Raw genomic sequence first — 19402 nt, 5'->3', positions numbered from 1 at the left:
TCTACCAAGAAAGGCCCTATCCCTTACCCTACCTTTAGATACAAGGGGAAGGAGTTTTCAAAAATAGTACCTGAAAGGAGCTGAGCAAAATGACTAAAAGGGCTTAGCTTGGAGAAAGGCAGTATAAAGGAGTTGTTTGCTCTAAACACTCAGTTACATAAATGATAAACGATACAGGGTGAGCACACTGAACTCTGAGTTATTTAAGGAAAGAATGAACAGACGGCTTGAAGAATGGTAAGAATGGTGTTAGTCACTGGGAGGGGACTTCTGTTCCTGAAGAGATATATGTAAATGCTAGCCAGTTAGCATGCTAAGTTCCCTGTCTATCGACCAGCCTGCCCCACCTAAGGACCAAGCTGGACTCTGTACTTTGGGATTATTGAAATCTAGGTCTTTTCCAATCAAATGTCCAAGGGTGCAAGGACTTTGTCTCTTTTATATCCTCAGTGCCTAGAACAGAATGTAATACACAGTGGGTGCTGGAGAAATATCTGTTCAATGAACGCATGAATGAGCAGCCAGAGGAATGCATCTGATGAACCCAAGTCCCTCCTCCGTTCCCTGTACTCTCAGCTGGCAACCACAGCCAACACCACAGCACTCAGCTTTCCTCTTGCCCAGAGAGGTTTCCAGACTTGGAAAGAAAAAGCAGCACTTACTGGAACATTACTTCAGCTGCTTGGGAATTGATAGCATCTTAGTGCATCTTGGAGTCAATCAGTACAGAAATTAAGTCTCTGCCCTCCTACCCAGTCTTAAGGAACTTAGGGGTCTCTGATAGGCAGTAGCTGTGAAATTGCCCAGGGGGCTCTTGGATAGTTAAAGGGACAGGTTTTAGGTCATAAACAAGGGTGTTTTCTTACTAATCTTTACTTCTTATTTATGCAAACTCGTCAAACTTTGCTTTATAATGAAAGCAACTTCTACACAATTTGGAGACCCTATGAACCCACATTTAGACTTATTTCTCCAGGCTTCTCAGGTGAGTTCTGAGATCTCTTTTGTGAGCCAGTATTTATCCCTAGGTCCAATGCCAGTGCAATAAGTGATAAATCAGTCCTCTAAATGCTTCTAAGGACTAAGGACAGTACAGGTCAAATAAAGGATTACCCTGTGATTATCTTCTCAGGGAACTTCTTTTAAAATTTCCACCAAATCTTCTGGACACGAACCAATACCACAGCCTCGGAGATTTATGGAAACACGGTCTGTTACTTCCCTCTCAAGTCAGGCTGTCATGAGACTTTACGGTACAATTTGTCTAAATTTCAGTTTGGCAAAAATAGGGAGTCAGTAGCTAACAACAGTAATTCCTCTCTGAAGTAAAAAGGCAAGAATGAAGGCAACCCTGCTGTGAAAAGATCAAATTTACTACTACTTACAAAATTCAAGGGCCCTGCCCACCTGGTGGCTAAGGTGTGTGCCTTAAGAAGGTGCTTCTGCTAGGAGAGCATTAAGCAGTCTGGTCCTACCATTATGTGCAGGATGTGCTTGTCTTGCGCCTCGTGGTCCAGCCTCTCGGCCGTGTAGAGGACGCCAGTGCTGGGGTCTATGCGGAACTTCCTCATGCTGATGGAGTCGATGCTGCTGTGGACAGTGTAACTCAGCTTGTGCTTCTCGTCTCTGTCTGTGGCTTCAATCTGCAGGATTTCTGTATCTGGAAGCACATCCTCAGAAATCGTCACATCGTAATTTGGCTGAGAGAATTCTGGGCCGTTATCATTATTATCCAGCACTTTGATAAATACCTATAGTTAAAAGAAGACAAGAGTGATGACCGATGTCAGTTTACTCACTGATAATAAGAGAGGCCCCTCCTTCTCTCTTCCCTCCATGTCCTTGGATACTAGCTTCAAACAGCTGTTTTAATAGGTAGGGAGATTCTTATGAAAGCGCACTGTAATTAGAGATTGACAATAAACCAGCAGTTCACAATAATAGGAATATAAACTGTGAGAATCAATATTCTCACTATTAATTGAACAGATGAGATGACCCCAGGAGGATGATAATTCCGGAAGATTATCTGAGGCGCAATGTAGGACATCCCAAGGTGACCTCAGTTTGTTAAGTTCCCATTATCGTACATTCTGGTTATGTGCTCTGACTGCTCTATAGTGGACTCAACGTGGAGGCAACGACAAGATAAGCAACAAGGAAGAAGCAAAGGAAAAAGAGGAGAGAGCAGAGGCGCTTCTCCTTGGGAAAGAGGTCTACCGAAGAGCACGGCGCTAATGCTAATGGTAGCTAGAGCACGGTCCCAAGTTGTTTCTTTTTAGAAAGCGTTTTGTTTCCAAACTTTTCAGGAGAATTTTATAAAAGTCATAGCTTGATGAACCCTTGAGTATTCATCACTCAGCTTTGGCAATGATCAGTTCATTTATGCCCGTTCATTCCCATCTGCTCCCTTGTATTATTTTGAAGCACATCCTAGCCATCATGTAATTTCAGTGTACACCTCTAAAAGACAGGGAGTCAAAGTAAACACATACACTCACACACTCACAATACCACTACTGCATCTAAACAGAGAAAACAACAATTCCTTAATGTCTTTAAATATTCAGTTGGTGTTCATACTTCTGTAATTGTTTAATGGCAACCCACTCCAGTGCTCTTGCCTGGAAAATTCCATGGACAGAGGAGCCTGGTAGGTTACAGTCCATAGGGTTGCAAAGAGTCGGACACGACTGAGCAGTTTCACTTTCACTGATATGCTTGTGTACTTGTGCATATATATTTTCATAGTTTCTTTTAACCAAGATGTGCAAATAAGGCACACGCACTGCACCTGATTGATGTCTCCTGTCATCATCTCTTAATCTGTAGCTTCTCCCCACACTTGTCCCTTGCAGTTTTCATGTTGCTGTTGTTGGTAATCAAAAAGCTGAGCCATTTCCTCTTTTGTTCCCAGTCTGAATTTTTGCTTATTGTATCCCTATAGTTTCATTTCACATGTTCCTCTGTCCCCTGTATTTCTTATCTTGGCAGTTTTATGTAGAAGACTTAATAAAATTCCCATTCAGTTTCCTTCTTCCTTTTCCTTTTTTTTTTTTTTTTTTGGACAAAAGCCCCTCATGGGTGAAACTGTATTTCCATCTGGAGATACATAATATCTGGTTCTCTATCTTATTCTGTGTTATTGGCAACTGATGATCATGCTGCTAAGTCACTTCAGTCGTGTCTGACTCTGTGCGACCCCATAGACGGCAGCCCACCAGGCTACCCCGTCCCTGGGATTCTCCAGGCAAGAACACTGGAGTGGGTTGCCATTTCCTTCTCCAATGCATGAAAGTGAAAAGTGAAAGTGAAGTCGCTCAGTCGTGTCCGACCCTTAGCATGGACTGCAGCCTACCAGGCTCCTCCGTCCAAGGGATTTTCCAGGCAAGAGTACTGGAGTGGGGTGCCATTGCCTTCTCTGACTGATGATCATGATGCAATGTTAATTCATTAAAGTGCAAAACAGCACCATTTTAATTCTATGATTTCATCCTCAATTATTAGCTAGAATAGTTCTAAAAAGAAACTTCTCTTTAATTGTTTGGTTACTTTGAAGTGCACTTCATGTAAGGGCTTTCTCGGTGGCTCAGCAGTAAGGAATCTGCCTGCAATTCAGGAAATGCAGGTTTTATCTCTGGTTTGGGAAGATCCCCTGGATGGCACAGCAACCCACTCCAGCATTCTTGCTTGGAGAATTCCATGGACAGAGGAGCCTGGTGGGCTACAGTCCGTGGGACTGCACAGACTTAGGACATGATAGAAGTGACTTAGCATGCACACATGTATACACACTTCATGTAGAAAAGGACTATATTTATTGATGTACACACGGTCCTTCCTTGACCTTTTCAAGTTGGCTCTTGTGATGTTCTGACACAACCCAGCAGTCTTTGATAGTTTTCTTGCTTTCCAGTAACTGCTACTGGTAATTTTTTCAGTCTTCTTATACATATCCCTGCTCCATTCTTGATTTATCTATAACTTCAAGAAGTGTTGGTTTCTTTTTAGTTAGAAGTGGCATTTAGAAACCATGATCTGGTGTTAGGAATGCTTATTGCTGTCAGTTTTGGTATTTTTTAGCAGAGTCAGCAAAGCATTTTTAATAATTATATCATGAGTTCATATTGATACTTCCAATTCAAAACTAAGCTGTTAACAACTCTGTCCATCAGTGGACTGGCACAGCCTGGGCCCATTCCCCCACCCCCGCCCTGAGCCATGTGGCCAACTACACTGGGATCCGACCTTGTCCACAGTGGGCCATCGGCCACTGCATGTGGCAGGGCCTGGCCACTAACAGGGATGACAGCCAGCCTGCCCGCCAGCACATCCACAGTAGTTGACTGTTGCAACAAAAGAGCCCGTGCAACTCACATAGGAGGCATCACTAGAACATACAGCCCTTGTAACAAGAGGCTAGTACGCTGCTGGGCTGCAAAGGCAACTTTGCACAATGTGACTTTTCCAAGATTGAGAAACATAACTGAACTACCTAATACATAAAACAAATATAGAAAATGAGGAGATGGAGAATATGCCCTAAATGAAAGAACAAGACCAAACCCCAGAAGAACTAAGCAAAGTGGAAAAGAGCAATCTTCCACCATTGAGTTTAAGACAATGATCATAAAGACGTTTAATGAGCTTGGGAAAATAAAATGGACAAGCCGAGTGAGAAGTTTAACAAAGATTTAGAAAATATAAAGAAGAACCAAACAGCTGAGGAATACAATAACTGAATAAAAAAATACTCCAGAAGGAATCAACAGTAGATTAGGTGATATGGAAGAAAGGATCAGGGAACTGGAAGATAGAGCAGTGGAAATTCCAAGCTGAACAGAAAAAACAAACCAAAAAAAAGAATTAAAAAAAAATAAGGATAATTTAACAGACCCCTGGAGCAACATAAAACACACTAATAAACACACTAAAGGTCCCAGAAAGAGAACAGAGAGAGGAAGGGGGAAGACAGTATATTTGAAGATATACTAGCTGAAATTTTTCCTAACCTTGGAAGGGAAACAGACATCCATGTACAGGAAGGACAGAGAGTCCACAGCAAGACATATTATAATTAAAATACCAAAATTAAATACAAAGAGGGAATCTTAAAAGCAGCAAGAGAAAAGCAACTAGTTATAAACAAGAAGACTCTAATAACACTATCAGCTGACTTTCTAGCAGAAAATGTACAGGCCAGAAGTAAATGGCATGATATATTCAAGTGTTGAAATGGAGAAAAAAATCTATCACCCAAAATAATCTATCCAGTAAGGTATCATTCAGAATTGAAGGAAAGTTTTAAAAGACAATCATAAGTCATAAGCTAAAGGAGTTATCACCACTAAGACAACTTTACAAGAAATGTTGAAAGGATTTCTCTAAGTGTAAAAGAAAAGGCCACAAATAGAAACTTTTAAAAAAGGCTATGACTGGAAAAACCTCACTGGAAAAGGCAAAATATAGGAAAGGTAGTGGATCAAAACACTTATAAAGCTCAGTAGGAAGGTGAAAAGACAAAAGTACTAAATCATCTTTATCTATAATAAGTAGATAAGTAATACACAAAATAAAATGAAGTACAATGTGTTGTCAAAAATGTGGGAGCAAAGGAGTAAAAAATGTAAGTCTGTTAAAATGCATTCAAGCTTAAGAAGTAATGAACTTAAAATCAATACCCATACATAAAGTTGTTATATATAAATTTCATGGTAACCGCAAATCAAAAGCCTAAAATAAACACACACACACACAAAAAAATAATAAAGAGAAAAGAATCCAAATAAACACTAAAGACAGTCATCAAATCACAAGGGAAGATTGCAAGGGAAGAAAAGGAATAAAGGAGAACTACAAAAACAATGAGAAAACCATTAACAAAATGGCAATAAGTACATGTCTATCAATAATTAAATGAAAATAGACTAAACACTCCTACAAAAGACAGAGAGTGACTGAATGGATAAAATAAGACAAGACCTACATACCTGCTGCCTCCAAGAGATTATTTCATATCTAGAAATACATACCCACTGAAAGTGACAGAAGGGAAAAAGGTACACCATGCAAATGGAAATCAAAAGAAAGCTGGAGTAGCAGTACTTAGACAAAATAAACTTTAAAACAAAGACTGCAACAAGATACAAAGAAAGACATTACATAGTGTTAAGGGAATCAGTCCAACAAAAAGATAATAAATGCAAATAGGTATTTATCCAACATGATGTTGCTATCATTTAGTCCCTAAATTGTGACTGACTCTTTTGTAACCCCATGGACTATATTCCCTCTGTCCATGGGATTTCCCAGTAAGAATATTGGAGTGGGTTGCCATTTCCTTCTCCAGGGAATCTTCTCAATCCAGGGATTGAATCCACATCTAAATTTTCAGGTGGATTCTTCACCACTGAGTCACCAGGGAAGCCAATTAAGCACATAAATACATATAGCAAATATTAACAAACATTAAGGGAGAGAATAGTAGGAGACTTTAATACTCCACTTAAATCAATGAATAGATCATCCAGACAGAAAACCAGTAAGGAAACATTGACTTTAAATGACACATTGATCAGATGAACTTAATTGATATACATAATATTATATATATCAATCTCTCTCTATCTATACATGTGTATATACATAGAACATTGCACTCAAAAGCAGCAGAATACACATTCTTTTCACATGCACACGCACATGGAATATCCTCCAGATCAGATCACATGCTAGGCTAGAAAATAAGTGTCAGCAAGTTTAAGAACACTGAAACCATATCAAGCACCCTTTACAACCACTACAGTATGATACTAGATATCAACCACAAGGAAAAAAAAAAAAAACTGCAAAAAAACACAAATATGTAGAGTTGGAACAGTATGCTACTCAACAACCAACAGTCACTGAAGAAATCAAAGAAGAAATTAAAAAACGCCTGGAGACAAATGAAAATGGAAATACAATGATCTAGCATTTATGGGACACAGCCAAAGCAATTCTAAGAGGGAAGTATATAATGATATACGTCTACCTCAAGAAACAAGAAAAACCTTTGGCCAGACTCATCAAGAAAATAAGGGAGAAGGCCCAAATAAATAAAATTAAAAATGAAAGGGATGTTACAACTCATGCCACAGAAGTACAAAGGATCATTCATAAGAGATTACTATGACAAATTTTGTGTCAGTAAAACGGACAACCTAGGGGAAATACATAAATTCCTAGAAACTTATAATCTTCTAAGACTGTATCAGGAAGATAGAAAATATGAACAGATCAATTATCAGCACTGAAACTGAGTCAGTATTAAAAAAAACTGCCAACAAACGAAAGTGTAGGACCAGATGGTATCACAGAACTCTACAATACATTTCAAGAGTCAGTATCTATGCTTCTCAAAATATTCCAAAAAACTGAATTGATTCAGGCCGGCAGAACACTGGTACCAAAACCAGACGAAGACACCCCTCAAAAAGAAAATTACAGGCCAATATCACTGGCGAACGAGGATGGAAAAGTCTTTAATAAAATATGAGCAAAATGAATTCAACAATAAATTAAAAAGATCATACACCATGATCAAGTTAGACTTATCCCAGGAATGGAAGGATGGGTGGTTCAATAACCATAAATCAGTGTGATCCACCACGTAACAAACTGAAGAATAAAAATCATATGATCATCTCATTAGATGTAGAAAAGGCTTCTGACAAATTAAACATAAATTTATTATAAAAAAGGTCAACAAAGTGAGAATAGAAGGAACACACCTCAACAAAATAAAGACTATGTTGGACAAACCTACAGACAATATTATAATAAATGGTGAAAACATGAAAGCATTTCCTCTAAGACGAGAAGCAAGACAAGGATGCTCACTCTTGACACTTTCAAATTTGGAAATCCTTTTACATCTTAGAAATCCTAGCCACAGAAATCAGACAAGAAATTAAATACTTCAAATGTAAAAGAAATATAAGCGTCACTGTTTACACGTGATATGATACTAAATTCAGTAAAGTTTCAGGATATGAAATTAATGTAAATAAACCTGCATTTCTATAAACAATGAACTATCGGAAAAAGAATGTAAGAAAACAATCCAATTTACAATTGTATCAAAAAGAATAAAATGCTTAGGAATAAATCTAACTAAGGAGGTAAAAGTCCTGTACTCAGAAAATTAGAAGACACTGACAAAGGAAGTTGAAGATGACACAAAAAGATGGAAAAACAAATCATCTCCTTGGATTGAAAGAATTAATATTGCCAAAATGACCATATTACCCAAGGCAATCTACAAATTCAAATGCAATCCCTCCCTATATAAATGGCATTTTTCATAGAACTAAAACAAATACTTCTAAAATTTGTACAGATAGCCAAGACAATCTTGAGAAGAAAGAACAAAGTTGCAGGCATCATATTCTCTGACTTCAAACTATTCTACAAAGCTACACTAATCAATGAGGTATGGCACCTCATCAAAACAGAGACAGAGAGATCAATGAAACAAAACAGAGAATCCAGAAATAAGCCTATGCTTATATGATCCATTAGTCTATGACAAAGGAGGCAAGAATATACAATTGGGAAAGGTCAACCTCTTCAATAAATGGTGTTGGCAAAACTGGACAGCTATATGTAAAACAATTAAACTGAATTATAGATACTTTCTTATACCATATAAAAAATAAACTCAGAAGGATTAAAGACTTAAATGTAAGACCTGAAACCATAAAACTCTTAGTAGAAAACATAGGGAAAATACCCTTTGACACTGGGCTTAGCAATATATGTTTTGTATACGTCTCCTTAGACTACGGGAATGAAAGCCAAAAGAAAAAAGAAATGCTAAACAAAAAGAAATTGGACTGCACCAAACTGAAAAACATTTGTGTAGTGATGGAAACTATCAACAAAACAAAAAGACAACCTACCGAATGGGAGAGGATATTTGCAAATGATATATTAGATAAGGAGTTAATATACAAAATATACAAAGAACTCATACAATCAACATCAAAAACCCAATCTGATTAAAAACTAAGCAGAGGACCTGAATAGACACACTCCAAAGAAGACATACAGACATGTCAGTTAGCCAACAGACACCTGAAAGGAAGGTCAGATTCCTTTGTCACCTGTCAGAATGACTTACCAAAAAGGCCACAAATAACAAACATTGGTGAGGAGGTTGAGAAAATGAAACCCTCATGTACTATTAGTAGGAATGTAAATTGGTGCAGCTGCTATGGAAAACAGTATGCAGGTTCCTAAAAAAATTAAAAATAGAACTGCTATATGATCCAACAATTCCACTTCTGGGTATTTTTCTGAAGAAAACAAGAACACTAATTTAAAAAGACATATGTTCTCTTATGCCAATTGCAGCAACCATATATATATATACACAGATACATGTATATATATATGTGTATATATATATGCTGCTAAGTCACTCCAGTCGTGTCCAACTCTGTGCGACCCCATAGACAGCAGCCCACTAGGCTCCTCTGTCCCTGGGATTTTCCAGGCAAGAGTACTGGAGTGGGGTGCCATTTCCTTCTCCAATGCATGAAAGTGAAAAATGAAAGTGAAGTTGCTCAGTCGTGCCCGACTCCTAGCGACCCCATGGACTGCAGTCTACCAGGCTCCTCCGTCCATGGGATTTTCCAGGCAAGAGTACTGGAGTGGGGTGCCATTGCCTTCTCCTTGTACTATATTGTACACATGAAGTTAATACAATATTGTAAGTCAATTATACTACAGTAAAAAACAAAACAAAAACAATATTAAGGTGCCCTTCAAGGTTTTTACATAATCTCCTTCTTTTTACATGTGTATCTTTTTTCTCCCATGATGACATTTCTCATGCTCAGTGACATCATCATATGTATTTACCTGTCTGAATATTCACTTATCTGAAATACGTGCCACAAAGTGTCTGAATAACAGCAATATTGTTATTATAATTACAATTATGGTCATTCAAATTGATCTAATACTCTTTTGCAGTTCTTTTTGTCCTTTAGATTTATTCCACTAAGGCAATGGCACCCCACTCCAGTACTCTTGCCTGGAAAATCCCATGGATGGAGGAGCCTGGTGGGCTGCAGTCCATGGGGTCGAGAAGAGTCGGCACGACTGAGCGACTTCACTTTCACTTTTCACTTTCATGCTTTGGAGAAGGAAATGGCAACCCACTCCAGCGTTCTTGCCTGGAGAATCCCAGGGACGACGGAGCCTGGGGGGGCTGCTGTCTCTGGGGTTGCACAGAGTCGGACACGACTGAAGCGACTTGGCAGCAGCAGCAGGGATATATAGTCAAATTAGTACGTGTAAAGTCATGTGGAATAGTTTACCCTGTGCATACATGCTTTCAACTAGATACACATATGAATTTGTTTGCTTCCATTTACTTTCAAATTTTTGACTTGCTTTTTTAACATTTAATTTCATTTTCTATTATATGTAAAATCACCAGTGTTAAATTTACAGAAAAGTTATAGTCAAGCTTAGCTTCATTATTTTGTATTCCCTTCTCCTACAAGCAACCATTTTTCCAGTAATGTTATATTTTATCCATTTACTTTATCAGTGTAAACACATTGTATACACTTGCCCTCAACAAGCTATTTCACCTAACGTTTTATCAGTAGTTCTCAACCAAGGAGGACCTTGTTTCCCAGGGTCATTTCACAGTGTCTGGAGATGTTTTTGGTTGTCACAACCCTGAGGGGAGGAGTTTTCCTAGAACCTGGGAGGTAGGGGGCAGGGAAGCTGCTCAACCTTCTGGAACGCACAGGCTAGCCCTGAAGCAGGAGGCAGATGGGCCCCTCCGCACCAGGGTGAAGGGAGTAGAGGCTGGTTCCCTGTGGACTGAAACCCTGAAACAGCAATAGCAGGATGGAGAGAGGAGGCTGCCCAGACAGAATATAATGGCCCGCATACTTCTCATTCTCACAGTCAGGAAACCTCCCCAGCTACACAAGCACAGAAGGGCTCCTGGGAGGTCCAAGGGGAGTGATGCTAATGGATGCCAAGCTAGGCCCCTTTGGTGGAAACTACCTTGGCTAAGAGATGTGTGTGCACATGTGGGAGGACCCTGAGACATACCAGATACGTACTCTGAACCAGGCTAGTCAGAATGACTGGCCAGGGTAAACCTGGAAGAAACGCCCCATTAAGTCACTTAAGCTGTCACGAGGGCGTGACTCTCTGAGTCCGCCCGCGTGCCTGTCCACATGTACTGTACACATTTTCCTCCTAATAAATACTTGCTCACCACTTTCTTTGTAGGAATTTTCTTCTGCAAAGCCAAAGGGTGAGGGCCTTTCACTGACACTTGGTCTGGCGGCTGCGATGCGGCGCTCTGACTGCCGCAGCCCGACCTCATCTCTGGCCGGGGACCGAAGCCCTGCCTCAAGCTGCTGCAGGCTGAGGCCACCTGAGGTCAGCCGCTCGCAACAAAGAGCCATCTGACTAAAAAGGTCAATAACGTTGCTGCTTTATATAATGAAGACCATGCCACAACAGTGTAGAAATAATCTTCCAAGGGTACATGTATTATAATTAATCCAACCAGTCCTCTACTGACGTTCATTTAAGATGTTTCCTATTTTGGCTCTTACAATGAGCATGCAATAAAGAGCCTTGTGCTGTGTGTTTTCATAGTTTTGCTAACATATATTTGTGTTCCTAAAATTGGGATTGCTAGCTCAAAGGAGACGTGCTTATGATTTTCTGAAGCACTTCCTATATTTTCATGCCCATAAGTTTGATCACTTGGCATTTCTACGGTTATATACAAGAATGACTGCCCTCTCACAGCCTTACCAACAGAGCATGCAGTAAAATTTTTGGCCAATCTAATAGATGAGAAACGGCAGCTCAATGTTATTTAGAACTTTCCTTTCTCTTATTACGAGTGAGGTTGAGCATCTTTTCAAATGTTTAAGAACCATTGGCTTCACTGCCTCCGAGAGAGGCCGGAGCCACGGCAGCACTTTCCCGCCTCAGTTCTCCCATCCCGAGCGGAGGGGGCATGCCTGATGGTGCCCCTGGGGGAGGCGTGTTCCTGGCTTGCAGGACCCTACATCCAGCCGGATGCCCCCGCCCCGCCACTGCTCTAGTGCCCTGTCCACAAGACCCCAACCTCCCCTCAGCAGCACACACGTACTTCCTTTCCTGTGAAAACTATCAGCTCATTCTCCTGTGGGTTAGATAGTCCTTTTTTCTGTTTATTTTGGAAGCATGATATAAATTTCCAATGTTGTCAACTTTGTCATTTATTTTTACTTTGTTCATGGAAACCTTATTTTTTTGTCATGCAAAAGTTTTTATTTTATTTTCATGTAGTTGAACACGTCAATCTTTTCCCTGATTGCTTCTGGATGTTAAAGCATAGTTTTGCATTTCCAGGTTTTGGTGATTACACATTTTTCAAAAATAGAATTTAAATGCTTCTTTTTCTTACATTTTTATCTCTAATCCATTTGGAATTTCTCCTCGTATATTATGTGAGGAATGAATCCAGTTTTATTTTTTTTCCACATGGCTCTCCATTTATTTCAATGATAATTTTTAGAAAACTACCACTTTCCCACGGATTTGAGTAGCCACTTTTACTCTATACTAAATTTACATATGCAAGTAGTATATTTCTGGCTTTTCTATTTTGTTCCATTGGTTTATCTGTCTTCTTGCATCAACATCAAAATGTTTTAATTATAGAGCCTTCGTAGTACTTTCTTTCCTTCCAGTTTCTGGAGACATAACTGACATAAAGCACCATGTAAGTTTAAGATGTACAGCATAATGATTCCACTTCATGTAAGTCTTGCAGTGATTATCAGAAAGAGTTTAGTGAACGTCTATCATCTCATATAGATACAAAGCTAAAGAAATAGGAAATACATTCTTCTCCATGATAAGAACTCTTAGGATTTACTCTCAACAAATTTCATGTATAACATATAGACATATTAATTATATTTGTTGTGTTGAACATTACCTCCCTAGGACTTATTTATCTTATAATTGGAAGTTTGTACCTTTGCTTAGGCTTCCCAGGTGGCTCAGTGGCAAAGAATCTGCCTGCCAATGCAGGAGGCCCAGGAGACGTGGGTTTGATCCCTGGGTTGGGAAGATCCCCTGGAGAAGGACATGGCAACCCACTCCAGTATTCTTGCCTGGAGAATCCCACGGATGGAGGAACCTGGTGGGCTACAGGCTATGGGGTTGCAAAGAGTTGGACACGACTAAGCGACTGAGCACGCACACAGGACAAGACAAGACCTTTTTTTGTACCTTCATCCAGTTCCCCCTCTTCCTACCACCTGCCTCCGGTAACCACAAGTATGACCTATTTTTCTGTGAATTCGTTTGTTTCTGAAGTATAATTGACCTATGGGGCTTCCCCAGTGGCTCAGTGGTAAAGAATCCTCCTGCAATGCAGGAGCCACAGGAGACCTGGGTTCCATCCCTGGGTAGAGAAGATCCCCTGGAGGAGGGCATGGCAACCCACTCCAGTGTTCTTGCCTGAAGAATCCCATGGACAGAGGAGACTGGTGGGCTACAGTCCATAGCGTCACTAAGAGTTGAACACGACTGAAATGACTTAGCGTGAATAATTGACCTACAGCGCTATGTTACTTCCTGGTGTGTAAATAGTGATTCAATATTTTCTTTATATACATTTTAATTATTTGGAAAAGCTAAGCCCTCTTTAAGGTTTTTTCTTTTCAGGATTTTCCGGGCTATTCTTGCTTGCTGCTCTTCTAAACTAATTTATAATCAACTTATTGCATCTGACAAAATGATAGAATTTTAAATTTAGATATTAAAAGTACAGCATAATTAAGGGAGAACTAATTTCTTAATGATAGAGTCTTTCTATCCAAGAATATAGTTTGTCTTTTTCCCTTTGTTCAAATCTACTATTTTTTCAGTAGTGTTTTAGTTTTCCACAAATAGGCTTTGAAAAAATATATATATATATATGTGCTAACCTAAATGGGTTCTTTTTAATTACACATTTTCACTGTTTTTTTTTTTTTTTGGTTGGGGGGAGGTGAGCTATACATGTAGGCTATTAATGTTTGTTAAATTTATAACTTGTTACTTTACTAATTTTCCTAGCTTTTGAAGTAGCTCCATTCACTCCTTGGAAATTTTCAGATATATAATTACACTATATACAAATAGAGATCAGTTTACCTTTTTCTTTACAATTCTTATAATACAAATTGCTTTATCTTAGCTAATTGCATTGGTGGATACTTACAGCATACTGCTAAATAGTAGTGAAAACAGTGATATTCTTGTCTTATCCCTAATAAGAAAGTCTTTAGTTGGTTCTCCATTAAATAATAGGCAGGCTTTTGGCTGTAGTCTAAAAAATTACTTACTTTTAGAAATAAATTTAGTCGGACCATGGTTGTTTGTATAAATACCTGTACTATACACCACTTTGGTGGAGATCGTTTTTGAGTGAGAGGAAAAGGGTGGTACCATGACTTATGTGCCAGGATGACTTGCCATGGGGGTGAGCTTGACATGCAGACAATCTTTGCTTCTAGTTTATGGTAGAAAAATTTCAGAGAAGTGTGATGGAGGAATCTGGGGCACTGTTTTATCTCCACTGTATTTGGAAAGCCATACTAGATTCTTTGAATGCCATTTATTTCCTTTAAAAAGTTCCAGTTAACTTAGCCAAGATGCTAAAATATTTGTGTTCACAGAAGCTGTTATATTAATGGGATAAAAGAGCCTTTCCGGCCAGCAAGCCTGCCCTGACCTTCCTGAAGTTTCAAAGTTGATGTGCTCTTGAAAAGCTTGCCTCTTTCTGCTTGCTTTGTCCTGAGCCTAATCTACAGTCAGAACAAGTGTTTCTCTGTAAAAGACTTCCTTTTCCTCATTTGCTTTTTATTTCCCACAGTTGGGGCCATTTGTGAGCTCCTGAACAACCAAACAAAGCAAAGTAACTTTCAAAGATGTTGTGTTCAAAATGGTAATTGAAAGGCCTAGAGAAGCACAATGGACTGCGAGCAGGAGGGACCCTGAGTGTGGGAAGTCTCCTCTGGTTTCAGTGCTGCCCACCACAAACACTCCGGGTTTTGCAGGCTCGTCTGAGCCAAGTCTGGGTAGATGCCGAGCCTCGCTTTACAAAGACTCATGGCATGAAGTGTCCATGGGGTGAGCTGAAGGGTAAGGCCTCTGTCTTTTATTAGAACCAATTAAATCCTGAATTACTGAAAATTCTGCCTCTGTTTGCATTCAGAACAATATTTAAAACACTCCACAGTTGTAGTTTCAAGGATGATGCCTCTGGTATCCCCTCCAAGCTTGCAAGACCTGTTTTTGAATGCATTAAGGAGAAAAATCACATCGGCATGTGCTTGTTTTCCAGTTTATCAACTTACATCACATTCATTTCTTCAACTTTACTATCTTTAGCTTATCAACGTGACAAATGAGAATCAGAGATGTTAAGCAATTTGCCCAAGTCATAACGGCAAGGCCACACTCATACCTAGGTCTCAGGGAGCCAAATTGCGTAGCATCCCATTATATCATTTCCATGTGCGCTTAAATTCTTGTTTAGTTGCTTAGCCATGTCTGACTCTTTTACGACCCCATGGACTGTAGCCTGCCAGGCTTCTCTCTCCATGGAATTTTGCAGGCAAGAATACTGGAATGGGTTGCCATTCCACCCACCAGGGGATCTTCCTGACCCAGGGATCAAACCCGTTTCCTGCATTAACAGGCGGATTCTACCGCTGAGCCACCAGGGAAGCCCACACTTAAATTATATATGCATTAATTATAAATGTGCAAACATGATGTTCCATTATACAAACACCCTAATTTACAAAACAGCTAACTGACATGACCATTCTCATTTAAGGAACATTAATCTTGAGATTATTCTGAACAGAAAGTGTCCTGTTGCCTTTAAAGTTGGAATCCATTTTCAAGAATTGATTTGCTCATAAGTTGTCAGGCATGGGTCTATTACATACAGTGAGATTTTTATCATTATTTTTTTTTAACATAGAGTCTCACGGTAGAGTTGGCTTGCTGCCTTATTTCATCTCTTTAATTTCACTTGTTCCAGCACTGTCCTATCCTAAATATACAAGGAAGCTTTGGGCCCTTGCCCTTTTCATCTGCTAAGAAGGAGATGATGTTAAAGGAAACAAAAGATATACCCAAAAGAGAGCATCCTTCGATCCAGGGGGTCATGGCGCAGCATTAGCTGTTGTCATTTCTGTTGTGTAGTTGCTCAGTTGTCTATGACTCTTTTGTAACCCTATGGACTGTACCCCACCAGGTTCCTCTATCCATGCGATTTCCCAGGCAAGAATACTGGAGCAGGTTGCCATTTCTTTTCGGGGATCTTCCCAACCCAGGGATCAAACCGGAGACCCCAGCATTGGTAGGCAGATTCTTTACAACTGAGCTACCAGGGAAGCCCCAAAGCAGTGTTAACAAAAGTGATCTGTTTCTACCCTCCACCCCCTTTTAAGCAGGTGCAAGTTGGAGGAAAAGGCTAAGACAAAGTTTGAATCTTTAAGGTAAAAAGTGAAAGTGTTAGTCATTCAGTTGCATCTGACTCTTTGCAACCCCATGGACTATAGCCTGTCAAGCTCCTCTGTCCATAGGATTTCCCAGGCAAGAATACTGGAGTGGGTAGCCATTCTCTTGGCCAGGGGATCTTCCCAACCCAGGGATGGAACCCCGATCTCCTGCATTATAGGCAGATTCTTTACCTTCTGAGCCATTCTTTTCAAGAAAGGAGGCCAATCAGGAACTCCCAACATCACCTAGAGATAAAAGAGGAATGGAATCCCTGTGGTTGTCATGGGCAAGGCTAACCTAGGAATGCAGATCATGGACCTCCCAGCCCCAGAGAGCACAGACCTGCTGGCAGGAAGACTTAGTGGTCAATCTCAATTAACTACTTTGTGGGGCTTAAGAAATGTGGGGATGATCTGAAAGAGACTTTTAATCTCAGGTTTGGCTGTGGAGCAAACAAACACAAGCTGATTTTCATATCTTTATAAATCAAAGCAGGACTCAAATAAGGAAAGCATATTAAAACCACAAAAGCACATATCACGAGTCCCTGAATCAAATCAGTGTCATTTTGAGATTATTATTTGGGCATGCATATCCCTGCTGCCTTTCATAAATAACAGTAAAAAGCCCCCACACATAGGATTTTATAGCTAGTAGGTATATTATTCAATTTTAAGTTGAGAAAAAATGATAATAATAAAACCTACTTGTGTCTGGCAGGTCACAGATCTCAAGATACCTCATAGTATCTTATTTTATTCTTAACAATAACCCATGAAGTATGTAAGATCTTATTCCAATTATGCTGGAGAAACTGAGTCTCACAGAGACGAGGCTCCCTTCTGTGGTAAGAAACTGGTTTAGGGTTGACTTTGAATAAGGGTCACCTGATTTAGGGTCAATGCTCCTTCCACTAGACAAAATTCTTCCCCTAATGAGTTGCCCAGTATGCTTTGCATATATAGATATATAGAGCAAAGTTCCTGAGATGGTACCTGATTTTTAGTAGGAAGAAATAGGCTTGTATGATATCTCTTTACCTGTGTCCACCTAGGGCAGCCGCCTAACCTGTCTGTGCCTCAGTTTCTCACTGGAAAAATCAATGTCATGATAAAACTTGATTTAACTACTCCCAAGATGTCAGGCAAATGAAACTTAGAATGATGCTAATTAATTGTACAAATAACAAATGTTATATATTACTATAACTTTTTATCCATCAGTCTTTTAGGAGAGGCAGGCTCTCAGTTCAGTTCAGTTCAGTCCCTCGGTCGTGTCTGACTCTTTGCGACCCTATGGACTGTAGCACGGCTGGCTTCTCTGTCCATCACCAACACAGCGGTTATAAGATCACCAGCTGCAGCAGGAGAGGGCAGGAAGAACTGAGAGAGAAGCATTGAAATATATGGATCACCACATGTAAAATGGATGGCTAATGGGAAGTCACTGTATAACATAGAGAGCTCAACCTGGTGGTCTGCAACGACCTAGAGGGGCAGGATGGGGTGGGATGTAGGAGGGAGGCTCACGAGGGAGGGAGCATATGTGTACCTGTGGCTGATTCATGTCGATGTATGGTGGAAACCAAACAGCATTGTAAAGTAAATTTTGTTGTTGCCGTTCAGTCACGCAATCGTGACCAAGTCTTTGTGACTCCATGTACTGTAGCATGTCAGGCTTCCCTGTTCTTCACTGTCTCCCGGAGTTTACTCAAACTCATGTTCATTGAGTTGGTGATGCCATCCAAGCATCTCGTCCTCTGTCATTCCCTTCTCCTTCTGCCATCAATCTTTCTCAGCATCCGAGTCTTTTCCAGTGAGTCAGTTCTTCGCATCAGGTGGCCAAAGTATTGGAGTTTCAGCTTCAGCATTAGTTCTTCCAATGACTATTCAGGACTGATTTCCTTTAGGATTGACTGGTTAGATCTCCTTGCAGTCCAAGGGACTCTCAAGAGTCTTCTCCAGCACCACAGTTCAAAAGCATCGTTTCTTTGCTGCTCAGCCTCCTTTATGGTCCAACTCTCACATCCATATATAATTACTGGAAAAAACATAGTTTTGACTAGACAGACCTTTGTCGGCAAAGTAATGTCTGTTTCTTAATATTCTGTCTAGGTTGGTTATAGCTTTTCTTCAAGGAGCAAATATTTTTTAATCTCATGACTGCAGTCACCATCTGCAGTGATTCTGGAGCCCAAGAAAATAAAGTCTCTCACTGTTTCCACTGTTTCCCCATCTATTTGCCATAAAGTGATGGGACTGGATGCCATGATTTTAGTTTTCTGAATGTTGAGTTTTAAGGCAGTTTTTTCAGTTTCCTCTTTCACTTTCATCAAGAGGCTCTTTAGTTCATCTTTGCTTTCTGCGATAAGGGTGGTGTCATCTGCATATCTGAGGTTATTGGTATTTCTCCTGGCAATCTTGATTCTAGCTTGTGCTTCATCCAGTCCAGCATATCTCATGATGTACTCTGGATATAAGTTAAATAAGTAGGGTGACAGTATTCAGCCTTGATGTACTCCTTTCCTGATTTGGAACCAGTCTTTTTTCCATGTCCAGTTCTAACTGTTGCTTCTTGACCTGCATACAGACTTCTCAGGAGGCAGGTCAGGTGGTCTGGTATTCCCATCTCTTTTCCAGTTTGTTGTGATCCACAGAATTTTCCAGTTTGTTATGATCCACACAAAGGCTTTAGCATAGTCAATGAAGCAGAAATAGATGTTCTTCTGCATTTCTCTTGCTTTTTCTATGATCCAACAGATGTTGGCAATTTGATCTCTGGTTCCTCTGCGTTTTTAAATCCAGCTTGAACATCT

At 39.9% G+C, this 19402-nt stretch overlaps 1 protein-coding gene across 1 annotated transcript in view; it reads right to left on the bottom strand.

Annotated features, from left to right (window-relative positions):
- The window catches only part of FAT3 (FAT atypical cadherin 3), a 694359-nt gene that overhangs the window by 123882 nt on the left and 551075 nt on the right, over positions 1-19402 (bottom strand). Inside the window, exon 9 of the mRNA XM_055581629.1 lies at positions 1476-1751. Coding sequence (XP_055437604.1) covers positions 1476-1751 — 276 coding nt within the window. The remainder of the gene's footprint in view (positions 1-1475; positions 1752-19402) is intronic.

Source organism: Bubalus kerabau, chromosome 5 (assembly GCF_029407905.1).
Source record: "Bubalus kerabau isolate K-KA32 ecotype Philippines breed swamp buffalo chromosome 5, PCC_UOA_SB_1v2, whole genome shotgun sequence".
In the NCBI taxonomy this organism is placed as follows: Eukaryota; Metazoa; Chordata; class Mammalia; order Artiodactyla; family Bovidae; genus Bubalus; species Bubalus kerabau.
Note: the sequence above shows the minus strand (reverse complement) of the source record. Positions and strands in the feature narration are given on the sequence as shown.